The sequence below is a fragment of the Parasteatoda tepidariorum genome, chromosome X2 (genome assembly GCF_043381705.1).
Source record: "Parasteatoda tepidariorum isolate YZ-2023 chromosome X2, CAS_Ptep_4.0, whole genome shotgun sequence".
NCBI lineage: Eukaryota > Metazoa > Arthropoda > Arachnida > Araneae > Theridiidae > Parasteatoda > Parasteatoda tepidariorum.
In genome coordinates, this window is record NC_092215.1 from 9,944,689 (window position 1) to 9,962,074 (window position 17,386).

The window sequence follows — 17,386 nt, forward strand, 5'->3', positions numbered from 1 at the left end:
TGTACAATGGAAACACCCTGTAAATGTTTAAAAAAAAGTGTTGAGCAATGAATTAAAAATTCTTATTCTTTGTGTTGTAATACATAAAAATTTTGCAATATACATTTTTTTGAATTATAATAGCATTTTTTTAGTTTATTTCTTTCCTAACATCCGTTTTTCATACAATCAATCAAGAAACATAAAGTCCGGTTATTTGACCGGCTGTAGTAGAAATAGGTATAAATTAAATGTTGGTATGTTTAGTGTTAAGGGATTTGGTAATTTTTAAATTTTAGCTTTTGAATTTTTTTTATTTCTTTTAAGGTTTGATTGTGGGTTCTAGTACAGAGTGAGTACTTTTTTTTTGACTGAAAGTCCTGAACAAGCATCTATCTGTGAGCATGAGGGTTTTGATACTCACCAGAGGACTTTGGCGATTATTTTATCAAGGCTCTCGTTTTGCCAGCTTATCTGAGTTATTTTAGTTCTCTTTACAGGTTTTCGTTCGGCATCCAGGAAAAATTATGTTGAAGTACCATGATATTGGAAAGCAGGCATTTGCTCTAGAATAGTCAAACATTGGTTAATATCCTAATGCGTCTGGTCTGGTTTCAAGGACTCGGACAATGGAATGTACTTGATTACTAGCATGGATTAAACTTATCGGAGGTACCTCTGAATGAACTTATGTTCAGGCCAAATGCGTTTCTTAAAATAGCTAACATCGGTTATTCCTGATTCTTTTATGATTCTGAATAGTAAACGCCATAAAATGTTTGTTGTGTTGTCTTATAGAGTTTGCCTGAGTTCAGCTCTACAATCGATTTCAAACGGATTATTGCGTGCGTTTTTTTTTAATAGTTACTTTGATAATAAGTTAAGTCATAATCCACAACAAAATGTAACTCCAAGATCACCTTCTTAGATTAATCTAGTGATTATTCACGTTATGTTTCAGAAGCATCAAATTGAGGAGTTTATCCGACGTATCTACAGGTATGCCTCTGGAGTCTGGAGGGGACTAGCATTCGGGGTGGTAGCTGCAACGGACAATTAGCCTTTAACATTCCTTGTGTAACATGGCTCAGCCGCATTTAGCAAAGTTTTCATTTCAAAGAAGAATTAATGATTTCAAAATTAAAACTCTTAAGATCAAACAGTAGCGGAGGAATGAAACAATCCGTATGTCCATTGTGAAAGCTGTAAAAAAATTTGACAGAAATTTTGTTACAAAAGTTGTCAAAAAATAACGCTTACAGAACTCTTAAAAAGAATACATATGTTGCAGAACTTTAATCTAATATGTGATATCCCAATTCCAGAACCATGCGTTGTTTAATAGGAAGGTTTAATTACCTAATCCGGTGCTACAGCCTAACGTTACTCTCACTTTTTAAAGTTACTTTATACGTTACTCACTTTTTAACGTTACATTCGATGACTTTGGTCATCGATAGCTTGCGACACTATTTGATAGTAATATTTGTTACTGAAATTCAAAATTTCTGCAGAAAATAACACATACCGTTTGTTTGACCACTCGATGACACATTATATTCGAGATTTTTAATTTTTAAATCAGTCGGTCAGTCATTCGCTGAACAACCTGTATATGGCCAGTGAATTCAAACATAAGCTCAAATTACCACATACTGAAAAACAACAATGAATACTGTTACCTAGAATAACAACAATGAATACTGTTACCTAGAATAACAACAATGAATACTGTTAGATAGAATAACAACAATGAATACTGTTACATAGAATAACAACAATAAATACTGTTACCTACATACTGAATAACAACAATGAATACTGTAGTATTTAACCTTACGGCAACCTTGTGTCGGAATTTTCTTTTTATTGTCGCGAAAATGTTTGTACTAAAAACCTTTTTTCAATAAAGCAAAAATATTCCAGTTTCAAACCTTTCATCTTAAGAGAATTAAAAGTCATTTTTAAGGCTTGTCACTTAGGTCCATAATGACGTTTCAGTTGACGTCACACTAGCGATAGGATCAAATTGCATTGTCCATTAAAATTTCATGACAAGGTGGAATTTAGCTGAGCATACAAGGTTTTGCGAAAATAAACCTTATAATTACCTAGATTCATTATTATTTTCCCCTTGAGACTAGCTTTATTAAAGGATTTTCTCACGTTTGAAAATCCTAAGTCAACCTCGATTTAAGGCTTCATATAGAATGTTGTTTTCCAAGGTTTTGGATTAGGGTAATGTGTGTAGAATAGAGCAGATTGGAAAAGATCTCGTTTTAAGGTTGGAAGGTTTACACGTAAACCGTATTACAAAACTTTTTACGTTTACATTAAAAGGTTTTTGCTGAGTAAAATAAATCTTATTTTGCTATCTGGGTTACCTGACTGGTAACTGTATTTATTGCCCAGCATTTACGTGTACTTTGCTGAATAAAATACGATTGCACGAGATATTTGTATCTTTATTTTCTTCATAATAATACTATTCGAACATTTTTGAATATTTGTTTTCAAAACTAAAATGGCTCATAAATTTTTAATAAATAGCACAATTGCTTATATGTACCAAAAAAAACACCTAAGTTATCTTCTCTCATTTACTAGTTGAATGATCCTTAGAAAGTCATTACCTTTTTTTTCAAAAGACTCAAACCTAAAATTAGTAAAACACATTGATACATTCATATAAAAAATTAGTAATAATTAAATTATTAAGAAAATGAGTTTAATATAAATTTAAAGAATCGCGTTCATAAATAATTTGTTAGGCTTACGTAAATCAATATTATTTTTTGATTCATTTTATTATAAAAGTATCTTTACTTATTTAAAGTAATCCAGAATATTTCGATAAAAACATTTAAAATGAATGATTGCTTTTTATAGTCTGATTATTTTCCGCACTGAAAAAAATGAAGTCTAGGAAGAACAGGCGATTAAAAAGTTTTCTAAAGGCGTTTAAATAACGCTTAATTAAAATCTTAATCCTCTTCTGTAAGATCAAACAAAATGATCCCTGATATTAATCACGTGAATTCTTTTAATTAATGAAAACAGGCGACTAATTAAATTTTGGACAAAAAGAGAATGTGTACAAAACTAACATGTTTAAGCACTAAAGCTTTTTTTTTCCTTATGAAGCTCTTTTCGCTACTTGAGAAAAAGATTACTTTTTTAAATCGCGTAATTTTTGGAATATAAATGTATACTTCTTAAATTGGAAATAATTTAATTGTTGAGCTAAGTAAGAAATAATAGAATGTAAACACCGAGATTAATGCAATTATACATTGTAATAAAAAGATTGTAAAGAAGAAAATTTCTTTTCACAAAGGCTTACGTTGTTTCATAGATAATATTAGAAAAGAGTTACCTAAATATTACTATCGTTTTTGAAGATTTATTTTAATTCATACTTCATTTTTCTAAAAATGTATTATTTAGATATTTATCGCTTAGTTAAGAACTTGTTTTCTTTAAATATTTTGTTAATTTTCTTCTGAACTTCATATCAATTAATAACAAATTTTGCTAAAATAATGCATTTAATTAAAAACGTAATTAACGACAAGGGAAGACTTGATTTAAATTTTAAATATAAGGATTCAATTATTGATTATAATCATTGAATTATTTAAATGAAGCTAGTAATATTTATTTTTTAATCTTTTCCCTCACTAATTTTATTTTTAAAAAAATGCTAAAAACCATGATAATTTTTAGTTTATTATTAAATATAAGGAGTGCCACTTTCGACTCGATTCCCAGTAAGACGCCGAAGTTAAGCATCACTGGCTGAGGTCAGTAAGTAGGTGGTGATCACTTTGATAAGCCTGATTAGGGAACGAGGATGCGCGGTATTGGTCCTCGTTAAACTGTTCCAACTTTACTTTACTTTACATCCAGACACATCCCTGAATCATAGAGCTTCCCCCCTCTTTGCAGTTTATTTGGATCTACTCGACTTCGCATGCTAGTCGTCGGGTTACAAAAGCTCAAAGGATCAAACTCGTTAAGACATGTTTTCAGATCATCTTCAAGGATGTCTCCAAGACTGTCGCCAATTGCTCATTGTGCAGCTCTAGTATGACGTAAGCAATGTACCTACCTATTAAATGTAAGGAACAAAAATACAACATATTACATAGATTCCGATGACGGGTGCTCTTTCTGGGACAACTTATTTTTAAAAAAATATTGCATATCTCTGGAAATGCAAGACTCTTGCAAATTTATTTATGCACAAATTACTACGTATGCTGTTGGCTGATGGCGTATAAATATCGTAGCGGGATTTCAAAAATATTGAAAATTTTCGATTATTTTTCTTTTCTTTAATTTACATGATTTCTACAGTCTATGAAAGTATTTTGAGCTGAAAGTAAAAACTCCGGTAGGAAAACGCTACGATTTGCTGTAGGAGTAATTTTTTTATTTCCATTTTTCAATCATCAATCAATCAATCATTTCCATTTTTTAAAACTGTAAATCGGCTGGGATAGCCTGGTTGGCAGGGCACTGGACTCACATTTGTAAGAACGGGTGCTCGAATCCAGATGGCCGAAGACTGGTGTTGTAAATAATGACAGGTTGTTCTTAAATCTGCCGGGTCATAAAGTCCTCCATCCCCCCATAACAAACCAATGCCTCTGGGGGTACTAAATTGTAGATTGATTGTTCTCTGGTTCAGGTCAAAACCAAGATCAATGGATGAATGAATGGATGTATGAATGGGTCCATCCTATAAACGGGTGAGACAGAAGTTTAATTCTTGGCCATAGAGGGTGCCACAGGAAAACAAGAACAATCTCACTTTCTCTGACTTAATGACCGACAACAACAACAACGAAACTGTAAGTCAAATTTAGAACACTCTGCATTAGACCTATTTTGTTATTAATTTATTTAATTTACCTTAATTTCAATTTAAGCAGTTTCAAAGACGGATTGTTACCAGATGGGACATGATAAGGAAAAAAGTAAAGTTTAAAAACTCTGAATCCTTTTAAAAACTGGGTGACTGCCAACCTCGAACTCACCTCGTTTTGATACTGGCTTATATCCAGATGAAATGAATGGAAAAATTAATGGAAATTCTTTTAAAAAGGGCTCATTTTTTTTTATAAATATCTAATTCTCTGAAATATTTCAGGGAAAACTTCACTCAAAATGACTTTGTTATTCAAATAAACATTATTTTTTAAGCTTGAAAAGCTTGAGATACATAAAATTTAGGAATTGCTCATTTTTTCTGCATGATCAATATTTAAAAGGTAGTGTTTTTTCCGATTTTGTTTGAATTTATTATTGAATTGTCTAATCATATTTTTTCTCAAATTGCTGAAATCTCTGAATTTAAGTGAATGATAAACAATAAACAGTGCACTTCAGAATGACGTGGCCAAAATATAAAGGGCAAAGAATAAACAATTACAAAATAGCATGGGATCAAAATGATATCAGAAGCAGCAAGAGGATATATTTCAAAAGGTGTTAATTTAATGCGTAATTTCAAAATTGGTAACAGTCCTATTGATACTCCTATTGCAGTATTGGTCATAAATGTGTTAGATCTGTGGAAATACAAGATTAATAAAATGATTGAAAACGACTTTTGCTTATTCTGCTTCTAATTTACCACCTAGTCTAGGCACGGCTCCGTATCCATAGCCTATGTGATTTGCTACCCCTTAGTCTTATTTAACTTTTTATTCCTTTTGAATGCCCTAACATTTTCAAAACTGTTATTGTACAGTATCTTCTAAAAATGCGTAAAAAACAGTATTTAGGAAAGTGCCGGATAGTGTACGACATTTACCCATTTTCATTAAAATTATTTTACTATATATATATAGATATATGCTTTTATCTATGTATCTTTTTAAAAATTTCGATTTCTTTTTTACTTTCAACAGAAGTTTGTGAATAACACTTAGAAACAATTTTTTTTTTTTGTTTTATGTTTCATGAGATACTTTTTAAACAGATCTTAGATACTTCCGAATGGCTGTCTTCAAATCTGCAATTGGTTTCTCTCCCGATCTACAGTCTTTTTATTTTTGTCAAAATTTGCAAGTTTAAAAACATTACATAAAACAAGGGGTCGCATTAATGTAGCGATTCTTCTGAACAGTTCATATTAGAAAAACGTCCCTAGGTGCCTACGATGGCATTTCTGAGAATGGTTTCTTGTGCAGTTTTAATCTTGATGATGTGCCCTAACACGCTTAAAAGTTAGTCAGAACATTTATGTGCCCCCCTGTTTTGTATAATTTTTTTTAGCTTATACATTTTTGACAAAAAAAATTTAGTACAAATGTCACTTAGAAAAATCTGTAGCTATAGGAGCAAACTAATTTCAAATTTGAAATCCCCAAACCTAAATTAAACAAAATCAATTATTTGCATAAATGTGACAAAAAAATTGCTCCCCAGTGTAATACATTCGTTTAAATTTATTCATAAAATTACAATCTGCTCTTTTTATTTATTAATAAGATATTTGACATTTGCTGCCTTTCTTTCTCCCACTTTTTTCCAAAATCGCAAAAACGCTATTTAAAAAATATTATTGTTCTAGCGACCAATTAAAAGTTCCCTATTTTTTTTAAACAAAAAACTTTATTTTTTGTTAACTTACTACGAATTTAGAAATAATTCACAAAAAGCTTTTAATTAATGATCTTTCATTGTAAAAACAGAAAGCAAAATTAAGATAACAGAAGGAAAGTTAGAAACAAAGAGAAAGTTTCATGTCAAAATTGGTTTTCAGAATAACATACCTGCCAACTCTTCCGGATTTTCCGGAAGATTTTATTTTCATATTTAAAGTGGTAGTAAATATATACTATTTTTTTCTTTTATAAACCTAATTTTTAAATGATTTTGATCACCACTATTCTTACAAAAATTAAGCACATATATTAATATGCATTACTATCATGGTTGTCAACTTAAGTTTTCTCAAATACAGTGTACTTGTTTGCTTAAAATTGAAGCTTTAATTCCATTTTAATACCACTGGGAAAAATGATAATGGAAGGGATTGAAAGTTGGCAGGTATGGAATAATATTTAGGTAGCTCAAAAATATCACATTTTCGTTTTCTCCACAATGATTTCAAGATAATGATGTATGAAATAAAACATGTTTGCACAAGATTGCAGACAAAAATAAATGCACTAGAGCAGGGCTTCTTAACCTGTGGTTCATGGACTCCTTAAGGGGCCCTCGGTCATATTTTGGGGGTCCGTCGACTACCCCTAATTTTTAAAACGTTTGGATTAATAATATTTAAATAACGTAGATTTTTTTTTCTTTGCTAAAAGGTGAAAATTCATACACATTTGAAACTAGGTGATTGAGATACCCCAAATTCAGTGCGGACTGCACACAGCCCTCTAATATCCCTGTCATATTTTTATCATCCTCCACTAACCGGTTTTCAGTTTGAACCATCAGGGGCAGCCCCCTGATGACGTCTGCTGTGCTATTTTTATAATCCCCTATCAAGCTAGGTACATTTGACACCTTGTCCAGGTTACTAGATTTAAAATTTTTTGCTAAGAAGAAAGCCCAGTTTCTGAAATCTGGAGCATTAACTAATCTTGGATTTGGTATTCCACGAAAACCTCTGGTTGAGGCATCTCTCACAGTTGAATATCGTATTGCCAAAAGCAAGAAACCGCATACTATTGGAAAGACGTTAATTAAGCCAAGTGCGCTGGAAATTGTTGAATTAGTTTGTGAACTGGAACAGACAAAAAAACTTGAGGCTATTCCATTGTCAAATGATGTGATACATTCAAGAATAGTCGAAATTTCTTGCAATATCTTGAAACAGATCATCGTTGAATTGAAAGCATCGTCATTTTTCCTTAGTATGCAACTGGATCTTGAATTGTCTACACACATCTTGAATTGTAGTCAACTTTTTGTTTTTGTTCGTTATTTATCTCTTGATACTATCAAAGAGGAATTCTTATTTTGTGAGTCTCCTTTGCAAACTACAGAGGCAGTTGATGTTTTAGTAATGTTAAATGTTTTCTTTACTAAACACGACTTCCACTGGAAGGAAAAACTTCATTCACTTTGTACAGATGCAGCACCTGCGATGCTTGGCAATAAATCTGATTTTGATCTGTTGGTAAAAAAGGAGTCTCCTAATGATCTTGTTACTCATTCATACCTGCCAACTTTTAATCCCTTCAAGGATGATTTTCCACAGTGTTAGTAAATTTAAATTTGAAATGCAATTTTAGGCAGTAACATTCACTGTATTTTGAACAAGCTTACGTGGATCACAACAATAGTATTACATATTAATATAATTTCTTCTGTGCGTGTGTTTGTCACTGAACTCCTACTAAACTGCTGGACCGATTTAAATGAAATTTTTTGTGTACCTTCAGAAGGATTCGAGAATGGTTTAGATTCACAATTCGGTCCAATTTCGATAGTTTTTTAATTAATTTTTTATTGAGTGAGAATTATTCTACTTCTTAAAAGTTATACTTCTTATGCGACTTCCAACAAGAAAGAGTTAAACGTTTAACGCTACATTTTTATTGGCCGCGAAATCACGTGGTAGGATCCAGTTCTCCCTCATTCATTTCCATATTGTTTTGGTTCTCACTAGCATAAAAATAATAAAAGTCATAAAACTTTTGTTTTTCTGTAAATATTTATTTAAGTTTGTTTTGATACACATATAATTTAATAGGGAGCAGGAAAAAGAGTCGTTGAATAGAATTTGTAATTTCGTGTTATTATTGTGTTTGAAGAGTTTTGAAGTGTGTATTTTAAAAATGTAAAAAACTACACATTTTGTAGATTCAGTGCGGAATTGAAGTGAGTATTTTGTATAATTTTGGATCGAATTTATACGTGCGTTGGTTAACAACCACTCTAACCTATAAATTTATTTGTGAAGCTAATTGATTTCATATAAAACTTTTTCAATTGTTTTTATTTAAAATTTCTTATTTGAAATATTAAATAAAAAAAGCAAAAAATTAAAATTACACATTTTTTTCTCTAAAATTTGGTACAATAAATCTTTTTAGTCCTGCTACTTAATTAAAATATCATTTTCAATAAATTACTCATATTTTTCATGTACTATTTTACAGTATTTTGTTTTACAAAGAAATGCCACGTCTTCGTGGAAGAGCAAGAAATATTGGTCGACGTACTCGAAACGCACAATTGGTTCATGATCGTGGATTGAATAGAACAGTTGAAGAACACTTGACAGATAATGTTAATTCAAGAAATCAAGTCATCAACGCAATCAACGTCTTCGTGCAAGTGCATCAAGACAACGAGAGACACGCCAACGAGCGAGTAACGAAAACAGAGAACGTAACCAACGGCGAATGCAAGATAATCGAGCATTGATACGAGCATCACTTAATCGTCTTGCGTTTGAATATGACCCTGAAATAGACTATTCGTCACATGCATTAATCTTAATCGGTAGTATGGACAACGAGTGTCAGTATTGTCATGCATTAAAGTACAAAGGTGAATCAGCTGGTTTATGTTGCGCATCTGGAAAAATTTCACTTCCACCGTTTAATCCACCACCGGAACCTTTGAAAACATTATTAGCTGGAACCGCATCTCAATCGAAATTGTTTTTGCGGAAAATTCGTAAATTCAATTCTTGCTTTCAAATGACATCATTTGGAGCAGCAAAAATTTCTCATAATGAGGATGGTCGTAATTTTGAATCTACATTTAAGATTCAAGGTCAAGTGTACCACCAAATTGGTTCATTGCTTCCAATGCCTAATGTCGATCCAAAATTCTTACAAATTTACTTTATGGGCGATGAGGAGCAACAAACTCATACACGATGCGTATACAACCATATAGAGCAGATGGAGGAACGAGAAATTGTGGACATTTTGGAAACGTTCTTGCAAAACCATAAACAATTGATACGATTGTTCAAGACTCTTTCCAACAGACTGCAAAACGACAACTACGCCATTGTTATTAAAGCAGACAAAGTGCCCTATGGAGAGCACGCAGGCACATATAATGTTCCAACTGTTAATGAAGTTGCAGTTGTTATGGCTGGTGACCCATGTGAACGTCGAGATATTCGCATACAACGCAGAGATAATACAATACAAATAATTCAAGACAATCATCGTTCTTACGACGCACTGCAATATCCGTTGATATTTTGGGAAGGAGAAGAGGGATATCATTTAAATATTAGACAAAGGAAACCAACAACAGGCACAACTTATAGATTATTTTATAATTTTTTTTAACCAATTATTTCTGTTTATCTTATAAATAGTTTTATTTACAGGTGAAGAACTAATCAAGAAAGTTAGTGCGATGAAATTCTACGCATACCGGTTGATGATTCGTGAAAATGAAGACAATAACATTCTCCGATGCAGACTGCTATTTCATCAGTACATTGTTGATATGTATGTAAAAATCGAAAGTGAGAGATTGCGTTATATAAAATTTAATCAAGCAAAACTTCGTTCTGAGGAGTACATTCATTTGCGTGACGCCATAATCGGTAACGTAGATGCAGCGAATGATATCAACAACATCGGTACCGCATATATTCTTCCATCATCATACATTGGTAGTCCGCGTCATATGCAAGAATATATTCAAGACGCCATGACTTACGAACGCGCATACGGCCGACCAGATCTTTTTATCACATTTACGTGTAATCCAAACTGGGATGAAATTGAAAATTTGCTGTTATCAGGTCAAACATCGATGCATCGCCATGATATCATTGCACGTGTGTTCAAACAGAAATTGAAATCTCTGATGAAGTTGATTACACATCACTCGGTATTTCGTGAAACACGATGTTGGCTTTATTCTGTTGAATGGCAAAAACGAGGTTTACCTCATGCGCATATTTTGATTTGGTTGGTGGACAAAGTACGCCTAGAAGAAATTGACAAAATTATTTCAGCGGAAATTCCAAATCCGAATGTTGATCAAGAATTGTTTGACATTGTGACTACTAATATGATCCATGATTCATGTGGTTCTCTCAAAATGATGTCACCATGTATTGATAATGGAAAATATACGAAACGTTTTCCTGAACCATGTCAAACTGACACTATCACCAATATCGATGGTTATCCATCTTACCGTCGTAGAGATGTAGACAATGGCGGTCAATCATATGAATAGCGTCTATCAAACGGTGTAAGAGTTGACATCGATAATCGCTGGGTGGTTCCATACTCACCATTGCTGTGCAAAACCTATAAAGTACACATAAACGTTGAATTATGCAGTTCGGTGAAGTCTATCAAGTACATTTGTAAGTACGTTCATAACGGCAGTGATAAAGCTATATTTGCTGTTTAAAATGTAAATAAGAATGACGAAATGACACATTATCAAATGGGACGATACATAAGTAGTAATGAAGCTATTTGGCGAATTTTTACATTTCCTGTACATGAAAGGGATCCTGCTGTTGTACATTTGACTGTGCATCTTGAAAATGGACAGCGTGTTTATTTCACTGAACAGAATGCACTACAACAAGTTTTAACAGCTCCGAAAACAACTCTTACTGAATTTTTCAACCTTTGTAATCTACAAGATATTGTTGGTGAACTTGCAAAGACATTAATGTATACTGATGTTCCTACATTTTTTACATGGAATAAACAATCAAAAAGTTGGGAACCACGGAAACGAGGCACTCCAGTCCCAGGATTTGGGGACATAGTTATGACAAATACTTTAGGACGAATATATACAGTTCATCCTAAGCAACGCGAATGCTTTTTCTGCGCTTGTTATTAGTTAACGTTCCTGGACCGACATCCTTCCAATACTTGCGAAAAGTCAACGGTAATTTATACGGCACTTTCTTTGATGCGTGTCGGGAGTTACATTTATTGGAGGATGATAACCATTGGGACCTCACACTTGCAGATGCAGCACTGAGCTCATCTCCACAACAAATTCGTCAATTATTTTCAATAATATTGACAACGTGTTTTCCGTCTGAAGCATCTGCTCTGTATAAATATAAAGACTCAATGAGTGAGGATGTTTTGCATCGGATTAGAATTACTAATCAAAATCTCAGTATTGAATTCTCCGCAAAAATATATAACGAGGCATTAATAATGATTGAGGATATTTGTATTCTTATTTCAAACATGCCGCTCATAAATTTTGGCATTCCAGCGCCAATCCGCCAAGCAGCAGATATCATCAACAGCGACGTTCAACGTGAACACCAGTTCGATATGACTTCTGGCTACTTTTGTTGCTAACAATGAACGATTGCTACTGCTGAGCAACGAAATATATATGATCAAATTAACGTGTCAATTGCAGCACAACAAGGTGGATTTTTTTTCTGGACGCACCATGTCGCACTGGTAAAACATTCCTCATCTCACTAATACTTGCGCGCATTCGATCTCAAAATCATATTGCATTGGCAATTGCTTCATCAGGCATTGCAGCAACCTTACTTGATGGTGGGCGGACAGCGCATTCAGCACTTAAATTACCTTTGAATATTCATACCAATCCCGAAGCAATGTGTAACATAAAGAAGCATTCAGGCATGGCTGAAGTTTTGAGAAAATGTAAAATTATTATCTGGGATGAATGTACAATGGCCCACAAGCATTCGCTTGAAGCTCTCGACAGGTCCCTAAAAGATATCAAAGATAATGCTCAGCTTTTTGGTGGTGCTCTACTGCTGCTGTCAGGTGATTTCAGACAAATATTACCCGTCATTCCACGTGCGACATATGCGGACGAAATAAACGCATGTTTGAAAGAATCTTATCTTTTGCGAAGTGTCAGTAAATTATGCCTTACTCTCAATATGCGTGTTCAACTTCAAAATGATCCATTAGCGTCAAGATTCTCTGAACAACTGTTAGACATTGGCTATGGTAAAATTCAATTGTATGAAGATACACAATATATTCGACTCCCACAGAATTTTTGCAACATGGTGCCTACCAAAGAGGAGTTAATAAAAAGTATCTTTCCATATTTGCCACATAATTATACTAATCATGCATGGCTACATGAGCGAGCTATTTTAGCCGCAAAAAATTTAGATGTTGACGCAATCAATTTTAAAGTACAACAATCATTGACTGGTAGTGAAATTGCATTCAAATCGATTGACACTGTTGTTGATCCTGATGAAGTTGTCAACTATCCTGCCGAGTTTTTAAATTCACTGGATTTACCTGGAATGCCACCCCATTAATTTGTGATTGAGGATCGGTTCACCTATAATTTTGCTTAGAAATTTGAATGCTCCGAAATTGTGTAATGGCACGTGACTGGTCATAAAAAAATCATGGGTAACATTTCGGAAGCCACTATTTTAAGTGGAAAATTTCAAGGTGAAGTTGTACTTCTACCGGGGATCTCAATGATTCCTTCAGATTCGCCTATACCATTCAAACGTTTGCAATTTCCAATCCGCTTAGCATTTGCTATGACTATTAATAAGTCACAAGGTCAAACAATGACAATTTGTGGCTTAGATTTAGAAAACCCGTGCTTTTCTCACGGTCAATTATATGTTGCGTGTTCCAGAATTGGAAAACCCTCGAATTTGTTTGTGTATGCTCCTGAAGGATTAACCTAAAATATTGTACACCTAATGGCATTACGATAACTTAAGTTTTTTTTAATTGAAAAAATATATCTGTTATAAAATAGTTTAAGTTTTCACTTTTTTACCTTTAATTAAAATAAGTTTAAGTTTTGATTTAAAGCAACCTCTACATTTAACTTCGCTGATAGTATACACATACTCACACGCTATCAATTGGTCGAATTGTGATAAGGTATATGTAATGACGTTAGATAATATGGTAACCTTTTAATAAAAATTTGCACCAAAACAATCCAGATTGTTACAGCTTATTCAAAAAAATTTGAAATTTTCCAATTAAAGACGTGTGTACAGGACATCGTCTGTCGGGTCCGCTAGTATATGCATAATTTTTTTAAAAATAGTGGTGGATTAAAAATATTAAAAATTAAGTTTAAAAATGCAAAGAATACATAGTAAGCATATATTTTACTACCACTTTAAATATAGAAATAAAATTTTAAGCCAAATGCGTAAAAGTTGGCAGGTATGCTCATTTTTTTTTACATAGGCATGCACTGGCTACAAAAACTCTTTCAACCAGCTTAAAAGAAGTATTATCAATAGTAATTAACACTGTGAATTTTATTTGAAGTACAGCTCCTAATCGTCGTCTTTTTAAACCATTATGTCAAGAAATGGACGCAGAACATGAGGTACTTCTGTACCACACGGAAATGCGCTAACTGTCATGAGAGCAGATTTTTAAACAAATTTTCATGTTGAAGACAGAAGTATCACTTTTTCTAGAAGAAAAAGATAACCCACTCTTCGAATATTTAAAAAAAAAGATTTACATATAAATTGGCTTACCTGGCAGATATTTTTAACCACATGAACAACATAAGTCTTTTAATTCAAGGGCCTGATATCACCATTATGGATGCCCTTTATTCCCTTCTAATAATTGATGTTTTTCGCACTTATTTTTTTCACAGGGGGGTGGTCCGTGACTTCTTACAAAATTTTAAAAGGGGTCCATTGTACCAAAAAGGTTAAGAAACACTGCACTAGAGTATTAACACTTCGAATTACAATTCAAGTAATTTTTAGACATCATATGCAAATAGGTACTTCTCAAAAGAAGCTTTTACAGCAATATCTTTTAAAACAGCTGATTACAAATTATAATGATATTTATTTTATATCCACTGAATATTCACTACTTATGCATTGTATATTTCAGTTTAACAAAATAATAACTTCATATAACTTTCATAACTTTTTTCATTGAATTTTAGGGCATTATATAATGTACTGTAATGCTTCTTATATAATATATTTATGGGTAAAACGTTTGGCGTTGTGCACTTTAAATTTTTTGAGCAATCCTAAATTTCACGAGTAGGAAAATAGCATTTTGTTACAAAAGTATTTCACAGAAACGTAAGAAAATAATTAAATACTCAAACAATTATTGTAGTAATGGCTAAATTAATTTAAAGTGTCTACTTTAAATCATTTACATAATTATTAAATTACTTAAATTATTTACATAATAGTGGTCACATAATATTTACACAATAATTCTAATTTATTAAAATATTTATGCATTGTCTTTGCTAGGAAAAGCATTTTCTGAATCTGCAAAAATTCCGTCGTAGTTGTGGGATATGTATAATACCGGCTGTGGGATATGTATAATACCGGCAGACCATAGATTTATTTCGTGATTGAATTGCCTGCCTGCGATTATAATATGGGTGCAGACGATATCAGTGACCTAACAATCGGAAGTGAGGAAGTAACGGGTTTGAATAACTGAATAACACAGTTAACCATGACTCGTGCTGTCTCTCTCTCACTCTCTCTAATTTGTGCTATCTGTATTTATGTGTCGTATCCTGGGTTTTTAAACTGTTCTTTGAACAGAGCACAGAAGCCCGTGTATGTACGAATATAATTTCTCTCATATTCAAATACTTCTCCTACCAGTATTTTCTCTTTTCCGTCTCGCTTTGGTCCGTCTCGCCTGGTGGTATATCTTTGTTTATACCAAGTTGATATACTTTCTGTTACCGACCACTTTAGCTTTAAATAATCATTGTGCTTTGATATCAGATGCAAATATGAATATTTATATTATTAATATATAACGGTAGACACACTGTATTCATAAAAAAACACTTATTTTGACTCGATAAAAATTTCAGAGAACTTCCTTTAATATCGTGTTTCTGATCAATTGAGAAACATTTCTTTTATTTTCAAAAGTAGGAAACTGACAACGCTTATTAACATCGATTAAGTTTCATTGACACCTATTAAGTTTCAGAGTATAGCGTTGCTAGCACTAAAACTTTTACATTTCAATTCACTAGTATGAGGGATATGTTAATTCTATCTGGAGGTACATTTAGATAAATGACGGTTAATATTGTCGGTAGCCTAGCCCTACATGAGTGATTCGCGGGCGTGATCTGAACACGCCTACTTTGACTGAAACGCCCACTTTGATTTAAATGCACCAAGTTGAATGGATGGTTCAGAGTGAACAGTTGACATGCTATTTGTGACTGAGACATTGTCCTCCTTACGCTGTTGCTACTAAGTCTCGGTCACACGCAACGGAGGCCTGTACACAGTCAGCTGATAATTGGAACACAGGAGCGACCACGCCCACAACCGTGATCATAATGCAGCTCTCCCGGCATCTCGTAAAACAGCAAGGAATCAACTAGTTGCATCCATTCATTGAATTCCATCACAAATAAAATTCTGGTGGGGAGTAATGCAGCGTAGCTACCGATAAAACTATTTAATTCCAATTCACTAGTATGTAAGACATGTTAACTCTCCATTCTTTCTTTAGATACCTTTTGATCGATGGCTCTTGATATGGTTGGTAGCCTAGCCCCACAAAAGGCTTCCGAAATATTGAAAAACATTTTTGAAAACTGCATTCACAGTAGTGCCCCGTATAATCAAAAACGTTTCAGTTTTCTCTTTTCATAGTTTAGAACTATCTTTTTTCTAAAGTATTAATCCTACTACAATTTGAGACTACTTATTTATCTCTTTAAGAGCTATAAAACATGTATTAATAATACAACAGTTAGAAAAATGAGAATTTAAAATCAATATTTTGCGATTATTCTTTCTTACCAATCCAGCTTTTACCCCAGTAAAAGTAGAACGGATCAGGCGTTACGTCATTAATTTATACGCATAATTAACTGGCTAGTGTGTAATACTCTTGTGAAATAGAATAGGTGTATTTGGGCAAATCTTGCTCCCCCTCCCCCGTATATTTCGACTTATTTTTATAAAAATTACCCTGAGTAGAGGAATAAAAAGAATAGGCTTACTTAATCTCATAAATTCTTATTTATATAATTATTTCAAAGATATTTCAGATTTAACGAGCATAATCTTTTATCTTTTTTTCTCCCTCATTGATACTTTTTCAAACTTGACGATTTCCGTCAAAATTTGAGAGGCACCTGTCCACAATTTAATAATATTTCTGAGTAAGTTTTACGTGCTTGGCAGGAGTTTTTACATGATCCGGAAGTACCGTGCAATATAAGACCTGAGATTAAAAAATTCGAAGTTTAGAAAAACAAGTTATAAATTCAGAAAAATTATGTATAAATTATTTACTGTCAAAAAACGTATATTAAGTTATTCTGAGAAAACGAAATCAATTATAAATCCGCAACACATGAATAATACAAATTTCTATATTAAATGCATCTATATAATTTTCTTAAAATTTGAGATTCGAAAAGGCAATGCTAAAAACGC

General features: G+C 32.9%; 3 protein-coding genes across 3 annotated transcripts; all 3 read left to right on the top strand.

The window, feature by feature from the left end:
- The first annotated feature begins 9,464 nt into the window (after window positions 1–9,464).
- LOC122269380 (uncharacterized) lies at window positions 9,465–11,175 on the top strand. Its single transcript, XM_043042186.1, has 2 exons — window positions 9,465–10,233; window positions 10,310–11,175. Exons 1-2 carry the CDS (start codon window positions 9,465–9,467, stop codon window positions 11,173–11,175), a joined length of 1,635 nt encoding a protein of 544 aa, XP_042898120.1.
- Window positions 11,176–11,376: 201 nt separating this feature from the next.
- On the top strand, window positions 11,377–11,802 carry LOC139427270 (uncharacterized). The gene has a single exon (XM_071188329.1). The coding sequence runs from the start codon at window positions 11,377–11,379 to the stop codon at window positions 11,800–11,802; it is 426 nt and encodes a 141-aa protein (XP_071044430.1).
- Window positions 11,803–12,580: 778 nt separating this feature from the next.
- LOC122269379 (uncharacterized) lies at window positions 12,581–13,243 on the top strand. Its single transcript, XM_043042185.1, has one exon. The coding sequence runs from the start codon at window positions 12,581–12,583 to the stop codon at window positions 13,241–13,243; it is 663 nt and encodes a 220-aa protein (XP_042898119.1).
- The last annotated feature ends 4,143 nt before the right edge of the window (window positions 13,244–17,386 follow it).

What these genes read in the sequence shown, in the direction of transcription:
- LOC122269380 (XM_043042186.1), top strand. Translation starts at nt 9,465, where the DNA reads ATGGACAACGAGTGTCAGTATTGTCATGCATTAAAGTACAAAGGTGAA. An exon ending in ACAAAGGAAACCAACAACAG is followed by an intron (nt 10,234 to 10,309) that starts GCACAACTTATA and finishes TTTTATTTACAG; the next exon opens with GTGAAGAACTAATCAAGAAA.
- LOC139427270 (XM_071188329.1), top strand. Translation starts at nt 11,377, where the DNA reads ATGACACATTATCAAATGGGACGATACATAAGTAGTAATGAAGCTATT.
- LOC122269379 (XM_043042185.1), top strand. Translation starts at nt 12,581, where the DNA reads ATGGCTGAAGTTTTGAGAAAATGTAAAATTATTATCTGGGATGAATGT.